At 34.8% G+C, this 18,726-nt stretch overlaps 1 protein-coding gene across 1 annotated transcript in view; it reads left to right on the top strand.

The window, feature by feature from the left end:
- Gabrb2 (gamma-aminobutyric acid type A receptor subunit beta2) overlaps positions 1 to 18,726 on the top strand; it is a 222,549-nt gene that overhangs the window by 124,304 nt on the left and 79,519 nt on the right. Inside the window, exon 6 of the mRNA XM_051180932.1 lies at positions 6,942 to 7,024. Within this exon, the coding sequence (XP_051036889.1) occupies positions 6,942 to 7,024 (83 nt within the window). The remainder of the gene's footprint in view (positions 1 to 6,941; positions 7,025 to 18,726) is intronic.

The raw sequence follows: 18,726 nt of genomic DNA, 5'->3' as shown, positions 1-18,726 counted from the left end.
TTAATAGATATAATATCAATAGCACCCACTATACTGAATCATTATCTTGAGTTATAAACAAAGTTCAATTTTAAAATACTTCGGAGTTCCCATTCTTATTGTATGTATTCCTAGTTTTGAGAGAAATCATAGTTACATAAGAACCCTTAGTATGATTACTTTTCCTTATGCTTCTTAATTGTCTTGATGAAAATTTTACAAAGTAGAATGGGGCTTCTGAGATAAGCATTTTGTAGGTAAAACCACCAAGAGCATACTACAGGAAAATGGGGAAAACCCAGACAGCAAACAGAAGGTAAATAACAACAACATTGATACGTTTATATTAATGTTGGTGATGAACTGGGGTTTACAGGCTCACAAAGTTTGGTCTTGCTACAGGCTTCTGGTTTCATTGCAGAAGCAGGCTATTTTGGGAAATGTCTTTCATAATAGTGTCTGCATTTGTGGCAGAGACCTGGGTAGCCCTTTAATGGTCACAATATCTTTTCAGAGCATAAGATTCTAGAAAATGAAAGAGTCACAGAAGGCCAAACATCTGCAGAAGAGTACAAATAGCTCTAATCTGAAATGCATGATTTATCCAATGGGAACATGATTGCCAACAATCTTACTTTTTTCGGGTGATTACAAAGTTGAGCATAGTAGTGCATGTGACTCTGAATAAGGACTTCTAAAGAGCTTTTAAAAACAATTATGCAAGAGTCTTAGAGATTTTAATGTAAGCACAAGGCCGCTTGAGAGGCTAGAAATACAAAAAAGTGGGGAAGGATTGAGGAGGACATTCAGTCAGTGGGGAGAGAGTATTAACTAGCACTCCTTTAGGAGATACTTGTATTTACTTGTCTGGTGTGGGCTGATCTACATAATTGAGTAAAACAGAATAAACATCTGTGAAATACAGCATTTGCATTTGTGGGTAAAACAAAATTACACCATCTTCAAGGTCACACCATGAATGTATGAGCACAGAACTTGTAAGCTCATCCTGGATGTACGCATCAAACTCCTGAAGAATCAACCCCACCCTGTCAAGGTCATCTATCTAGTTAGTTACAGCACCATTCTTAAATGCATGAACTATACAGCCAAATGTTTCTCATAAAAATCCCTGCTCTGCCATTTACACTGTAACTTTAAAATTACTCCACTGTCCTGTGTCTGCAAGACGAGAATAATAATTAGACTTAAATGAGATGCAATGTTTGCTTAGTACTAATAGTATCTATAACTTTTAGTAACTGATTAATTAATTATGTGTGATGTTTGACATTAGAATCCCACTTAAGAAATGTTTCATGTTCAAGCTCAGCATTGGTGGCACACGCCTTTAATCCCAGCACTCAAAAGGCAAAGGCAGGCAGACCTCTGTGCGTTCGAAACCTGCCTGATCTACAGAGTGAGTTCCAAGACAGGCTCCAAAGCAATACAGAGAAACCCTTTCTTGAAAAAAAAAAATGGAAAAAAAGAAGAAAATAAAAAGAAAAGAAAGAAAGAAATTGTTCATATACTTATCTATTCTTTTTACTTAACAAATTGCAAAGTGTGAAAGCCTATTGCATATGAGTTATATGAAAGATTAATTTTTGTTTTACGATGAAAGTGTCCATAAGAAACAGAGTGATGTCAAATATGATAGTATAGTATAGTAACAAAGCAGTCTTCAAGATTTTTTGGAAAGAGAATCATATGAGTTCTTTAGAATGTTGTATAATTTGAGTTAATATCCTAATGCTTAAATTTGGAGTTTCACCATGTTGGAATTTTCTTTGTTTGTTTGAAATCCTCAAATTTCATATTGATACATGTTTGGGGTAATTGTTCTTGTTAAAGATTTTATTTTAAACTGAATTGGGTGGGAGGTGGGGTTGCCCAGGAGTACAGTGCCTACAGAGGTCTAAAGAGGGCATTGGAATCCCTGGAGCTATAGCTACAAACAATTGTCAGCTGTTAGATTTGCCTGTTACGAACTGAACTCAGGTCCTCTGCAAGAGCAGTATGCAGTCTTAATTTCTAAGTCATCTCTTCATTTTCCTATCTTAAAAATCTTTTATTTTCCTCTGCTTACTTTGTCTAAGAATGGTAGAAGATCATTTTTCCCTTGCAGTTATAATGGTTTGTGGATTTTTGAGTAAATGTATTTGTTGAGTAAATAAACCCACAGTGTTCATTAGAACCAAATCTAGTTCAGGATAAGACACTTGATATTTTTAAACATACAATGATGTGAATAAAATCATATTTTTCTCAAGAATTAAGTATAACATAATCTGTTAAAGAAATCGGAGTCATTTTCAAAAATTATTTCATTCATGTGCTCACAATCTCTGTTTGAAATTCCAACCAGACTCTCTCACATTCTGCACATTCTGTCAACCCCCAAATATCCTAATGATTCCAATGCAATGTGTCACATTGAGCATGATTCAAAGTTTTTCATCTTGTGTAAGTAAAGAGGGCATCTATTTCTGCTTAGTGGCCATCTTTATTCCTAATTTGAATGATAATGCATACATTCTAGAATAATAAAATATCAATTAGCACTTTGATACAAAAGTTTTATTAGGTTGGGTTAGCTTTTATATTTCTTGATTTATAAATGCCTTAGTGAATCCTAAGGATATGCTAGATATGTGGTTTTGTTTCTTTATGTTAATATTTCATAGCACAAGAAATTATAGGGAAGTAGTGCTGATGACTAGTGAAGTTTATCAGTGACCTCTTAGTCCAAATAAATATAGGCATTTCTAAGAAAAATATTTGTTTTTAAAAAGAGTTTAGCTTAATAGAGAGTGTTTACAAATAGGCCATTGAAGGCTATCTACAAGTAAGGTACATTCTGGAGATGGACAGACTGTTGGCTTTGATTGAAAATCAAGGCTGTTTCCATATTGTTAAGTCTTAAAACTTAACTAGTCGGCATAACATTATTTGTATATTTTCAGGGCTGACTGATATTAGATAACCAATTGATGTGCTCTTCCTTGGGGAAGACTAATTCTCTTGCTCTCAGAATTTCTTTATTGCCCATAGGCCTTTTTCTAGGGTTGAGCTCATGGACTTTTCCAGGTACGGTTTTGCATATCTATTAGTGGAGTCTTTGTTCAGCTCACGTTTGTATAGTGATGTTGATGAGAATTTGTGTATGTAGCTTCTGACATTGCTATCTTTCACCAGGACAATTTTATGACAGGTTACGAACCTCTCTTTCAAGACCCACTAGTAATACTATTGAGTGATTTAAGGCTTGATGATGCTAAGGATATTTATTAGTACTGAGATTGTCTGTTGCAATTCTGGAGAATCTCAAACCTATCATAAATAAGGAATGGATGCTTGCCTCTACTGTTTTCTGAATGTGATTCATTGCACAGTAGTTTCTTCACTAAATATGATTTTAATTTTTAAAAATTAAAAAAAAAACCTTCAATGAGTTATATTTGGCCCATAAATTTAAAGCATCAATTTAAAATTCTTAATTTGTCAATCAATGCTTACATTGGAGTGTTTTTCTCTGTTTTGTTGGGTCATTTATTATTATTTTAATCTTGAATTCATGGCATGTGTCAGGCACATGTGTTTAAAATGCAAATAAGACAAAATATGTGATTTCTAAACTCCTTGAACACTTGGGACAGGTCCAGGTTCATGATAAGCATATAGTGTAGCATATTTCCATATCTTTGTGATGACACTATTATATTCATATATATGTAGTTCTGCCTTGCTGGCAATGGACACATGAGGTGCTCTATATTTCTTCATTTAGAACAAAAATTTCTGCTTTGTTGTCTTGACATCTGATCATAGACAGATTACATATACCTTCCTTTTGTCATCCTACAGTCAACTTTGTTGGCAAGTTTTTCTACTTGTCAGAGAATGCCAATAACCTGTCTGAGGCCACCATTCCTTGGGATATGATCAAAATTTAAAAGGGATAGTTTTGCTTCAAAAGTTTTGACCTTATTCCAATAGAAGACACAAAAATCTTTGCAAACAATAAATATAAAATATTTGTAGGATCTGTTAGCTTTTGGTGTTATAACTTTTAAAAATATTAAAATAAAACAAGGAAGTAATAAAAAATATATAACATGGGTATTGTGAGAAAAATGCCTTTTACTTTTTACTGTTGTTTAGACAACAAGTGTGGCCCAGTCTTGTCTCAAACTTACCATTTTTGATCTTGAAATTCTGATTCTCCTCTTTAGCCATAACTGTTTTTTTTTTTTTTTTTTTTTTTTTTTTTTTTTATGGCATTGTGAAGTGAACCCAGGAGTCCATCCATTCTAGGTGAATACTCTACTAACAGAGCTATAGCTGCAGCCATATCTCCTTATACTATATTTTTTTAACATGAGAAAACTTATTTTTCCTGTGACAGCCTTAGTGTGTTTGTTTTTCTTGGTACATATAGCATAGGTCATGAGTATTATTTGCCATGAATATGTGTCATTAGAGGTGTGAGCCACAACCTGTAACATCAATTATAAACTTCAATTACACAATTCGCTTTGTGTACTTGTTTCTATCATTTTTTGAAGTTGTAGTAATGTCTCTGTAACATTTGTATGTTTTGACTTAGATATATCAGATAAGTAATTCCCTCTAGTTTTGGAGGAGTGAAATCTATTCAACCATTTTACATAACTGCACTGGGATACGGAATGCCCATAATTTCCTCATTTTCCTTTTCTTTTATAATCTGTAGGTTAGTGGCAATCCACAAAGTATTAGTCTATCAATTCACACAAAAATTACAACAGGAAATAGTGAGCCAAGAAAAAAATTCCATCAAAGTGTTATGTAGCCAGAATAAACTAAAATTTAAATGTGAATGTTAATTTTAATATAATTCATACAATTTAAATGTGGCATAAGCCTCATTGAAAGATGAAACAGTTGAATTGATAAAAAACTTTAGTATAATTTATATCTTATAATTTAAATTAATTAGATTCCATTTATTATTTAAAACCATAAAAGGAACATCTCTAACCTAAGACAGAGTAACATTTTAAGTTAAAAAATAAGTAGTGTAATAAATAATCTTCCAAATGCAAAGACCTATAATGAATAAATCCAACTTTTCCCTCATTGTAAATTAATGTGTTTTCTCATTCAGCCGATATTTATTGAGTGCATTTGCAGTGAATTGAACAGAGTCTTTGCCCATAAGGAGCTTATTGAAAGAAAAAGACTGTTCTGAGAAAACAATTAGTACGCTAATTCCAGACTGTGGTAATTGCTTGAGAATTGTGAACAGAAAGCTAAGAAGGAGCAGGAGTTAAGACAATCACCCTGTGTAAGCTTCTAGGGAGGAGCTTCTCCCAGGACCTTGGCTTTGAGTGACAGATGGGAAGAGAGGCACTTTGTGAAGACTGGGATGAGGCATGGGGCAGAAGATGATGTAGGCAGAGAGAACAAAAGTGAAGACTGACAGACATTGTAAGAAAACATAGTAGGGATGATGATGGGAAGGAAGAAGAGGAACATAGTGTGTAGGACATAGTAGGAAAAGTCAGAGCTTCAGATTCCCATGGAACAGGCACTAAAATTTTTAAATAGAGGCATGGTCAAATCTACCTTTTATTTTGTGTGGACAATGGAAGCAGTGAGACAGATGCAAAAGTCATGAGGTCTAGCCCCTGCATTAAACTGTACATGAAGCATTGGGGACAGACTAATAGGAGACAGTGGCATGGTAGAGACTTAAGGTAGAATGACCAACAGGACTCACAAGGTAAAGGAAGAAATCAGCAAGGAACCTTCGCTGAGGATCATTTTTTATCATAAACAACAACTAAACTAAAATTAAGAAACATAAGTGTGAATAACAAATTACCTATTCTTGGTCTGCACTGTGGATTGATTCTGACATTCACCTGAGTGTGTTCCCAGAGTGAGGCTACATGGATTACTTGTTTAGCTCCTCACAGTATGATTTCAGTTTACAAAGTTTAGCCTAGACTCTTTTTTCCATGACAATATTCAATCTCATTTTTCTGTTTTTTAGCAGAGCTCAGAGTTTCTCAAAATAGAGCAAACCTTGGTTGGTCAAATCCAGTTTTAATTTCTGTATGTAGTTTCCTTCAGCAGATACTCATATTTTAAAAGCCTACTAAGTGTTGAACATTCAGTTAGCTTCTCTCCACAGAATTGGAGTTCATACCTGAGTGTAGAGCTTTATGTTCTTTAATGATATTGTGTTGAAACATTGTAAATCATTTACAACTATAAGCTTTGTGGCTCCTAGTAGGCTGTCAATACAAATATCAGTGTGAAACAATGACCAAGAAATTAAATGCCAAAGGAGCATATCAATTCCTTCCTGGTATAAGATCAAAGAAGAAAATCTTTTATAAATGGCCAAGAGAATACGAAGTTACTTAGGAGAGAAAATTCAGGCATAGATAGAAGGGCATGTGTTGTTTGTTAATGATGACATTTAAAATGTACAATGTGATTTAGAAAAGCATGAAGCATGATAGATCCAAACTAAGACTGGCAGAAGATTATATTTTAGAGTCTTTAGGAAGAGTGGAATGAAACAAATGTTATGCTCAGTGGAATGTTTTGGTTTTTTTTTTTTTTTTTTTTTTTTTTTTTTTTTTTTTTGTTACAATCACTAGTCACCTTAGATACAGCTAGAACTACCTCACCCTCAAGGCATTCTGAAGAGTTGTGAGAATTGCCTTAGAAACACAGGTAAATGATTCAGGTTCAAGTAGTTAGTGACCCATTGGATACTTACATTGTTCAATCTCTTCAGAAGCCAACAGGTGATTTATAAAGGAAAACAGTCTTCAAAAGATTCATCACTCCCTTTCATGGAAACTTAGGCGAGAAATTAGTCTCCTAGAGTACTACTTTTTGTTTTTTCATCTTCTGTTCTTGGCTTTAACCACTAACAACACATGTTACCATTTCTCTTCTAGAATCACAACTACAGCTGCCTGCATGATGGACCTAAGGCGGTATCCACTGGATGAACAAAACTGCACCTTGGAGATTGAAAGCTGTAAGTCTCTGAGAATCCAGATGGGCTGGATTCTGGTTTGGGGTTCACCTTAGACACAGACCTGCTATACAGGACTGTGTCTACATCGATGGTAGTGTAAGTTGCTATAGGAGTATTTGAACTTTGGTTCAGGAAGACAATGACAGCATCGTATTGTGGTAAATAAGGATCAGGATAAACAAATAGGCCGAATAGATGTTTATTCAGGGAGAAATAACTTACAACCTAGACAGATGAACACCAGGAAATTCAACCCAATCCTCTCCTGTCCTAGTCACGCCAGAAAGAGAGAGCCTTTCCTGGCCCCCTCCGACCTCCTTCCACAGGTCACTTCCGCCCATGGCTCCACCCCCCAATGGGCGTGGTCAGTGCTACAGAAGGACTATCTCACTACAGCATCTCCCCTGCATAATGCTGCTACCTTCTTATAACTATATCTAAATCCTGTGGAGAATATTAAAAAAAAAAAAAACAATGTGATCTGTCAATTAAAAAAAAAGACACTCATACCATGGAAGTACATCAATTGTTATTCAGGCATTTAAAATCTGATATTGCACAAAGAATTAAAACAAGCTTGAGAAAATATGTGAAGGTGACAGCATATCATAAAATATTCTGATTGTCCTTAAAACTCATAAATGTTAGCCCTTACATTTATTAAGTGAATATGGAATGCAGCCATGAAGACTGATTGTAAGTTGAACCATGGATTATGTTTTTGCATTGAAGCAGTATTTTCAGTGTTGGAATCTTTATATACTTGAGGAAGGACATAGAACATAGCATGAGCAAGACTGGATTGTGTGTATGTGCTCATGTGCTCTGTGGTATGTATATTTGCCTCGGTGTAAATATTTGTTTATTTTATTTATGATGCTGACTTGTTTTTTAATGTTTGCTTTTCTGCACCATGAATTCCATGAATTTCATGATGATGAGTTAGTCATCTGTCCTGCTTGGTGGGCTAAAATCTTGATTCTTTAATATTTCTGCAATCCAGAAATCTAGCTAGTTTAAAGGGAAAGGATATTTTAATCTATTTTTCTCCACCAAAGCTTTGGAACAGTTTTATAGTTTATCCCACTCCATAGTTGGAAGCAGACAATTTTAATCCACTGTTCTGTACAGCAAGTGGCTGACGGAGAGGCTGTTTTATGCCTTTGAGAATAAAGTAAGCTATGGCAAGCAGCATGACTCCAAATCACTGCTCTAAGCAGACATGGATGAAGCTTTGGGCACATTTTTACTAATTTATAAAAGACTGCTTTTTGGCATAATTAAATTTAAACACACTTGTAAAAAATCTAATTGCATGCTTATATTCTAACTCATCATTATTTCCAAATTTGTTCTTAGCATTAAAAATCTAGTTAATGAAATGGACCTATAGGATTTCAATAATTAATTCTATGTAAATATCTTTGGGAAAACATTGCATGTTACATGTGCTTAACTTATGGTACAATATTTCTCAAAGACTAAATTCTTAGACAGTTTCAAAAGTTCAGTGGGACAATTTCTTGGAAAAAAAGTTTGCTTCTGGGTACCACTTATTTTTTATTATGATGATACTTTTGAAGGTAAAATTTTACTGGGCTCATAAAGAATCATAGTTATGCACAGATGGAAGACGCTCACTGATCTTTTGTTGTTCTCAAAAAAAAAAAAAAAAAAAAGTCCTGGTTCCTGGTTCCTTTTATTTTAAATAAGGAATGCCAACTACAGGCAATACTCAAGGGTTATATTACAATTTGAAAAGTGCTGACCTGAACAAGGGGAAAAATGCCTAGTTTTAAATTAACACTATACATTATTTAAATTTATATTCTTCAGTTCTATTTCTTGTTGCTATGTGAAATGGCGTACTTGGCAATATTTGCATCTTTATAGCCCAAGAAACAGACCCCAAAATATCTCTTCAGTATCATTTAGCTCCCAAGAAGCAGAATAACTTGACTGTTGTGATCATAGATCATTAGTATGTCTTAATAAAGACACTGTTAATTGGATAGACCAAATTAAGTCGTCTTTTGTCTCAGTGTCTCAATCTTAAGGTAATTGGTACTTTCAGATTTATCCAAATAGATAATTGTTATTGTAGAAAATGAAATATGCTGTGTTGACAATACATGTGACATGTTAACATTTGCTATATTTTGATGAATGTTTTTAAGTTCTATTCCTCAAACAAGAATTTTCTGGGTATGCCTGGCATCTAGGTGATATCCCCCTTAGCCAGTTGTATCCTTTAGTAACCAAGGGAGTCATCAGATTCTTTCCTTTCCTCATTTTTCTCCCTCCATCCATGTTTCCTTCTCTCATTCCTACTCACTATTCCTCTTCTCCACTCCTTCCTTTTCCTAGTCCTCAAATTACAATGTCCCCTATAGTATTTTTAAATAATTATTATCTATCAACATGTTAACAGTAAGTATATTGGCTCACGTTCAGTAAGGATGGCATAACCAATGTCTAGGAAGCATGGAGTAAGTAATACACAGTTCATTCATTCAAGAATTACTTTCTTTAAGCATTCATTGGCCACTAATTGCTAGGCATAGTTAGATTATAGATATAGTGGAAAGAATAAAATACAATGTTCTTATTAATTAAATAATATGGACAGCATAAGTTATTTAATACTTTAAGTCAGTATGGACTACCTAGGCCATGACTACTGTAAGAGCAGCACCACCTCATAATATGTCAGAAATTCTTGAACAGATGAGGTAGTGAGCAGATAGGTTTCTGATCTAAATTGATACAGTGATGAGGGCTGTTTTAAATACAGATAGAATAGTTAATACAGCTTCTTCATTGAACTTAGCAAGTATCAGCAGCTGTTCTCCAAATATTGTTTATTAACCATACAAAACTTTTATGTTTAGAGATACTGAGGTAAGCAAGTTAACATTTCTGTGCCATGCTTGGACCAGTGACTAGGCAATAGCTCTTGTCCTAATAATATCGTTATTGATATTATAAATTGCTCCTACAACATTGGACTCAATTGAAGACACAGAATTTTAGACATAGATCTATCAATTAGAACAACTGAAGCAAAATGTAAATAGTACATGAAACAGATAGCTTGAAGACCCAGTAGAAGAAAATGGACTTGGACCTGCATAGACTCATTTACCTTGGGTACAGAACATTGATAATGGGAGAAAAAAATGCAGCATTCAAATAATAAATACATTATTTCCTCTTAAGAAAGTTGCCTGTATCTGACCTAGAGAAGAAAAAAATAGACCACTGCTAAAGATGCCAGAAAGTAATTTAGGTCAGAAAAGTTTAAAAAAAAAAAACTCTTCACAATTCTAGCTAGTGAAAATCAAATGGGTGGCTGTATTCTGCAAGACCATTTACTGGGCATGAAGAAATTATTTTATTAGGGAAGCGATGAGATTAGAAGGTTTCTAAGTAGCTGTGGGTTGAGGGTTACTTGACACCAGCAAAACTGAAAGAATTTAATTAAAAGATGATAAGGCAGCACTGGTTTATGTAACTCTGCAGAGCCCATCTGCATATACCTCAGGGAGCAGGGCTGTTTAGGGAAAAAAAATCAATCACATCCCTTCTGAGGTTTGTTGTTTTTGTCGTGTGTGTGTGTGTGTGTGTGTGTGTGTGTGTGTGTGTGTGTGTTTCTCTGCTTGTCTACTGTTACTCTTTCTTTCCTCAAGAATTCCTCATTGGAATACATTTTACGGTTGTGTCTGTGCAGACTTACTAATAAGAGCTTCTGTAGATGCATTCTTTTTGAAATAATATAAACCCTTTTGAGTCATCTTCTCCTCATAAGTCCCAGGAGGAAAGAGTGTGTTTGTGACTATTTATATATGTTCTGGACAGGGAGTGGTGGAGATATGTTAAGTAATAAGACTATCCAGAATTTTAAATAATCCTTGAATTACTTTCAGTTAAAAATATTCCAATGGAATGCCAGTAAAGCCTAGTTCTTATTTATCAAAGAAAAAGCCAAGAGAATTGAAAATGATCACTGAGTCACTGGATAATATTCAGCTGCCACTGCTGTTCAAATTTTATAGTTTCTAAAATTTTATCTAGGCTTGCAGAAGGCAAGTTTGTATCTTCCCACCTTTGCTATGTTTGATATTTTGTTGGACCATGATCTAGGCTAATATTTATCAGTCCCCAGTACCCATAGACAAGTCCTACAGACATGTTTAGCATTTTATTACCTTGGACAGGTGTTATCTCTTACCTTGATGTCTGGACTAGAATTCTTCTGCTATTACATTCTTCCATCATTTAAAAGCACCCCCTTAGATGTGAAGGGTGTTTCTTAATCTGAGCTATGAATTCTTTTACTCAATAATGTCTTTTTCTCCAGTAAAAAAATAAAAATCTTAACCTTCTTTGCCTGTAATTAATCGTTTCTTTATATATTCCCTATTTTCTCTGCCTGCAAACCCCACTAAATAAATATTGTGTATCCTGTATCTAACTACCATGGAAATTAACCAAATTTGTCTTCCATATTAATAGTTACTAAAAACAAAAAAGTAGTGAACTTTTTTCATTGAAAGTTATTCATTTAATTACAATTTTTTTCTAAAATCTCTAGTTTTAACTGCTCGGTCACCACACTCAACTGCTTTCCCATAGAATGCCCTTTTATTTAACCAGACATCTATTGAAGAAGATAAATTATTTCTGTTTTAATGAAATATGACTTATATATGAAAAATCTATTATTAAACACAGTAATTTAATATTATATGCATACATATGTATGTTTATTAATATAGTATACATAATCATACTGTCCAATATGATATATAAAGTTAATTTTTTCAAAATAATATATTTTTATTTTATGTGCATTGGTGTTTTTTCTTGTAAACATGTCTGTGTTAGGGTGTTAAATCTTAGAATTACAGGCAGTTGTAAGCAGCCATGTGAGTACTGGGAATTGAACTTGGGTCCTCTGAAAGAGCAGTCAGTGCTCTTAAAGTATTTTTTATACTATTTTGTGGAGTCTACACATCCTTCCAGGCTAAGGATTTTACATTATCACTTATTCGTTATAATTTTGTATGGATGGAAGCATTTAAGTTATGTGGGCAACATTTTCTCAATATAAAACATAGGTTGAAAGAAGAAAGAATATAATTATAAAAGGAAATTAAATTTCTTATACACACTATAATGTTGAGCAGATATGGAGCAAGGGGAAATATCTGTTTGATCAGGTAGCAGCATATGTCAAGTATTTTCCACTCTTAAATACTATCTCTTGTTATATTCACTAGTGCATAGATAAGAATAAGAAAAACCCTATATTCATTATGTTAATATCTTCTAGGTGTCTGTAATATTAATTATATCAAGGTCTTCAGGTGTCTGTATTTTATTTAAAATACCAAAAATAGAAAGGAACCTGAAGCATATTAGAATTCAAATGATAATTCTTATAGTTTTTTTTGAAAGAAAACACTATTTTATTAGTTCTAATTGGGAAAACCAATGAGTGCTTCCCACTCTTACGAGTGGAAATCTGACATCCTTTGGCTTTTTTTTTTTCATATGGTGCACAAAGTGGAAGGTTTACAGAGTTCCCAGTGATGCAGAGTAACTGCCTGCCCATATCACATACAGGGCATACCATAGGTATGTGATTTACTTCTGGCATCAGTCAAGACTTGTGTGAATTAGAGAAACTTTTTGCATCCAGAATTTTAGGGATACAACTTCTAGTTATAGACTTGATTCTGTATTAGATTTTTAGTCTGAAACATTGCAAGAAAATGGATATGAATGGTGTATAAGATACAATCATAAAGAACCCAGGGGTTTCCAACTAGCTGTATGAACTATGACTTTTGGCTGAAGGATTCCAGAATGACAAATATATTCCTCTGGCCATATTTGCTAAACAGCTGCTCTGGTTAGAAAGTAGGAGGGTGGCCAGGTTACAGATTCCAAATTGAAGCATTTTCTTAAGGACAAAGTGAGCCACTGTGTCTCTCAGGACACTGGGTGTTTAGGGATAATCTGATCAGACTTTGGTATTGAGCATCTTTACCGTTCAGAATCTGATGCCTACACCCCCTTTTAAGGCTTCTGCTACTAAATTGATTACAGCTCTGAATCTGTCCACTTATTCTGAAACTGCAGTGTAGGCTTTCAGTGCTCAAGCTCCATAGGGGGAGGAGGGAGGACAGCAAGCCTATTTGTTTAGTTTCTCTTTTAGTCTGAAAATGCTGTCAATAATGCTGTCATCCCATGGATAGTGTCTCTTCCTGGATGGAATTCAGTTGATACTCCATCTGGATTAGGGGACACTGCCACAGCTGTGAATTGCTTAGTGTTTATGTTGAAAACTGGAGAGCACTTGAGAAGCATAGTGTGAGCTCATAATCAACAGCCCTAAGCACACCCACAGACTTTCCCTGCAGCACTTCCAGACAGTGTGTTTTGTTTTCATCCCACAGTCCCAGCCCACTGAACTCTGACACATCCTAAATTTGACTCACAGCAATACTTCTAGAAGGTTTCTCAATTTTCCTGGGCCTTAAGTAATGATGGTTTATTTTTTGTTTGTTTGTTTGTTTGAAAGTCAAATCTCTTTCTTCATGATGGCTTGCAAGTCTACTCCTTACCCCTGTGCCAATATCTGTAATAGTCAACCAGGTGGTTATCGTTTAATTACCTGGTAATGGTTTTCATCATAAGCATTAAGAATCACTATACGTCCAACAGAACTTTGTGCATGGTACCATGTTGCTGTTATACACAGACTTAACCTCACCCAATCTCCTGAGGCAGCTAATATCATCTGTACATATGAAGATATTAAGATGGTGTGTGTGTGTGTGTGTGTGTGTGTGTGTGTGTGTGTGTGTGTGCATATGTGTGTGTGTGTGTGGCCACATAGACCAGTAAGTGAATGTATTGCTTAAGGTTTAGCTGCAGCAAATAGAACTCTGTGTAACTAGATTTTAAGCAGAGGAAATTAATTGACTTACAGAATTTTTGAGAGGACTGAAGAAATAGAAACTAGGTTGAGCTTTCTGATTATGACTCCCAGAATTGCAACTCAGCCTTCTGTTGCCAAAGTAGCAGCTGCTCAAGGGAGAGTGTGACCATCTGATAAATCCAGAGGCTACTACTCAGCCACTGGACAAAAACTCCCCTGTTTGTTGTGTAATCAATACTAATACCCTCGATTCTGTAAGGTGTACTTTTCTGTCCATTTTACCCAGCCCTGAATTCAAGTTTCAGCAAGGACATCTGATTGATAGATCTCACACTGTGCTCGAAAGTGTAGAGCAAAGTGACCTGGAAAATGCAGTTCTCAGTGAGTCACCAGCAATATCTAAGCTGAGATGTTAGCCCAGTTGGTCTCCTGCTACACTTCATAAGCATTTGTATTTCTTATAAGCTTCCTTATTTATGCCTCTAGCATAATTAACACACTTCTCTTTGTACTATCAGCATTTTCTTCATAGTAGCTATACCTTTATTAAATTACATCTACTCAATCATATGATTTTATAAGACATTAGATATTTTCATCTTTTTATGCATGAACAATCCCATTTTATATGATAGAGTTTACCTCTCATAAGCGAACCTTCAGAAACCAGACATTCACTATCTGCCTACTTCACACCTAGAATATGAGTACAAACTGAGCACCACCAGGCATATTAACTTTGAAATGTAGATACATGACCTGGGACCTGACATTCCTCCTCTGCGGAGGACTACAGTGACTGCATTTCTGACTGTACTCACTGGCACATGTTCAAAGCATCTTCAGTGAACCTCATATCTTAACCCATTGCAGTTGTGCTAATGATGAGTTTGAACATTGGTGTTGATAAAATATCTTACAACATTGGTCTCCTGTTGCCTGTTACTATTAATTTTCAGTTTAACAAATACTTTTCAATTTAGTTTAGCCCAAGACAGTTTCTCTTATTTTCAACTAAGGACCACTAGGCTTTTAAAGGGAGAGAATCTGCCCTGCATCATCTTTTATCACCTATAGTTCTTTGTAGATGGCTGACAATCAGAAAATTCATCTATTTTATATAGTTACTTCCACAAAATTCACTGTATCAAGAGACCTTATCAATACAAAATGCAAAATAATATAATTAAGAGTATTCTATGTATTGGGTTATCCTGCTTGCACTATATTTGACAAGTGATTTTGAGTTAGATACTTAAAGTGAATTTTCCCATGGACACGTACAGACAATTGTATACAATATACTATTATATATAATTTATTGGGTATTTATTATATACTAAAAGCTTCCACACATTGCCTCACATTAGCATGTGAGATGATTAAGTCATACAGCCAATGGGGTGTAGTGTTGTGATGCAATCTTCAAAAGTCTCTTCACATATATCCTACTTTCAGTTTGAATAACACTAAACCACATCTGCAACAAACATAAAGGATGAACTGCTCTTGATAGAATGATGATGTGTGTTTTCAGGTATCATTGTACTATAATAACAAGTGAACACAAGGCAGTATATAAATTACAAATATGTGCAAGAAAGTTGTGATGTAAATGTATCTTTCAGTTCTCAGCTTTGAACTTTAAGTAAAGGGCATGCTATACTAACTAGATATGCTTATTTTCTCCTCCACCACCTCCTCTTCCTTCTTGAGACCATGCTACTTTATATCCCAGGCTTATCTGAAAGTTACTTTGTAGATCAGGCTGACCTCAAACTCATGGCAATTTCCTGCTCTTAGGTATGGGTATTATAGACACTTAGTATTACACTTGGCTCAGTGTTTTGGATTCTAAAGACACATTATCAAAGATTCCTTAAATCTAGCAAAAAGAAAAAGAAATCCTTTTCAATTTGGTAAGTAGGAACCAGCAGTTGCTACCTAGAATACCTCTTTATGCTGTGTATTTTGACTAACTGCCTTCCCCCCTGGATTATCTCACAGATTTTTTTTCTTCTTTCTTTCCTTCCTTCCTTTCTTTCTTTTCTTTCTTTCTTTCTTTCTTTCTTTTTTTTTTGTAGTAGCCTCTTGGGAAGGAATTTTGTCACACATATTTTAAAGATAAGAAGTCAAAGGTTAAAGTACTTAACCAGAAAATGTTGGAACTGGATGGAATTAGCTTCATTCACAAAGTTTAGTAAAATGAAAACCAAAATTCAATCCCTATACTATAATACTATAATACTATAATAAGAAGTTTTAATATATGTATAATTATATAACATCTTAAAACTAAGAATCTGGTAATCTCACCATACTGTGGGTATTTTTCCACTTAGATAATAAAAGTAATAAAATCATAATATTGAAGTTCACACTCAACTTAGGACATGCTGATACCTTATGGTCTGGAGAAATTTGTTTACAATGGAGGGAGAAAAAGACAGAGTCAAAGTCAGAGAAAAGTGGGGAGGGAGAGCCAAGAAAAGGATCTATTATAAACAAAAGGGACTTGTGAAGTGCATTTTATGGTTTTAAACCACCTTTCTCTTCTAAATCTGAGACAAAGTGAATGCTTTGTCAGAAAAAAATGGACAAAACATCTGCCCATTCTTTCACTGCCAAGTAGAAGATGAGTGACCAGCCTGTATTCTGAGTGTTCTGCCACTCTGATAAGTCTTATAATGCATTCTTGCTCTGACATCCAGTGCCTGTCAGAGGTCCTGATTTGATATCACTTTACCAGATATTGAGCAGAAAATGCTGCTATTTTACAAGTTAATTTTTGCATCCAGAAGTGCCTTTGTTGTAGCTTTCTCTGTTTTGGATGAATCTTCTGTCATTATGACAATGACAACCTTGCTGGCCATAATAAATTCCCTGGCCCTCTGACTTCTAAAAAGGTTTCAGTAGGCCTGTTTCTACTTCCTGTCTCAAATGGATGCTAAAATTATTATTCTATCATGGATTATTTGGAATTATGTTGCATTATCTAGTAAGTTAGGGTACTTATATGTGATATTAAGATGAATTAATTTATTATTCTTTCATTAAACAATATATTCTTATGATTTATTTTATTTCGAATTTTATGGAGACATTATCATCTTTTATATATTGATATATATATATATATATATCATTCACATATCATGCATCATATCATGTAAAACACTAAAAGTGAATATACTTTTACTAATGACCGTGGCATATGAATATATAAGATCTAAGTCAGAGCTATTGACTATGGCTACACATGCAAATACTTCTTTATAGAATAGAGAACTCAGACTAAGTATTCAACTAGTTTTTTCCTGGTTCACAGTTTAGATATCACTTTGCTATGAAAATTAGATAAGGAGTTCATAAGGCTGTTGCACAATTTTGGTTAATACCATAGAGAAACATTTTTATGTGTGAGTAAGAGAAATAAGCTCTGAGCCTATCTCTGCCTGATAAGCCCTGTCATACTCAGCTTGTGTAAGACCTAGGCTCCACACTTGGAAGGGTTTCCACACTCATTCTGAATATTCTTTTTCCGTAATAGAGGTCAAACGCATCAGCCTGCACATGTGAGGCAACTGCTCAACCACCTAATTTCATTCCGAGCCTGTTCAGAAAATCCTTTTTTCATCCATCGCATTTATTTATTTGTTATTTTTTTCTCTTATTGAAAATCAATTCTTTTCTCACATAGTATATCCTGATTAAGGTTTTCCCTCCCCCTACTTCTCCCAGTTCCTTCCCACCTCCCCTCCAGAATGGATACACTCCCTCTCTGTCTTTAATTAGAGAAGAATAGGCTTTCTAAGACATAGTATTAAAATATGACAAGATAAAACAAAAATGACCCAAGTTGGAGAAGGCAAATCAACAAAAAGAACAGAGCCCAAGAAAAGGAACAGGAATTAGACATCCACTCGTCTACACACTCAGGAATTCCATAAACACTCTAAACTGAAAACTATAATGTATATGCAGAGAACCTGGTGCAGACCCACCCATGCAGGTCCTGTGTTTGCTGCTTCATTCGTGGTGAGTTCATATGAGCTTTTTTCATGGTGATTTAGAAGGCCTTGGTTTTTTGGTTTGCTCTATCCCTTCTAGCTTACATTTTTTCTGCCTCCTGTTCTCGGGGGGGGGGGGTGGGGCTGTACTCTGAAAGGAGGGAGATATCCCATATAGGGCTAAATGTTCCAAGATTAATAATTTATAAGCATGGCACCCCCATTTCAGTTTTGTAGACCACAGATACCACTCCTGATCCTCAATATTCTGTAGTACTTACAGTGTGCTCCCCAGAAAAGAGATGTTCAATTCTAGGAGTTAGTGCAAAAGATACTTCTACTGTAAGACATAATCTGACCCATTCCTGTCTCAGAGACAAGTAATAGATTACCAAGAAGTGAGTTGTCTTGATTTCATTGTTTGATCACTTTTGTCTCTTACCTTTTATACTCCAAAGTAAAGAATGTCCCATCTCATATTGCTGATATCTCCCACCAATTTCTATGGATCAAAACTTGTTAGCTTTCCAAGTACAGAACAGATAAGACATGTTAACTTAGAATTTGCCTATACAAGGAAAGAGCACACAACCATCTCCAAAGCAGCAACCCCATTTGCTCTTTGGCATGTTTCCTAATGCTTATCTTCTATTTCATTGCTGGTAATGAGGCTATATTTTCTTTCCTTATAAGAATGTAGAATTTGCATCTGAAATTGAAAAACAAAAAGTCTTGATTCCACA

This window comes from Phodopus roborovskii, unplaced genomic scaffold, assembly GCF_943737965.1.
Source record: "Phodopus roborovskii unplaced genomic scaffold, PHOROB, whole genome shotgun sequence".
Classification (NCBI taxonomy): domain Eukaryota; kingdom Metazoa; phylum Chordata; class Mammalia; order Rodentia; family Cricetidae; genus Phodopus; species Phodopus roborovskii.
Note: the sequence above shows the minus strand (reverse complement) of the source record. Positions and strands in the feature narration are given on the sequence as shown.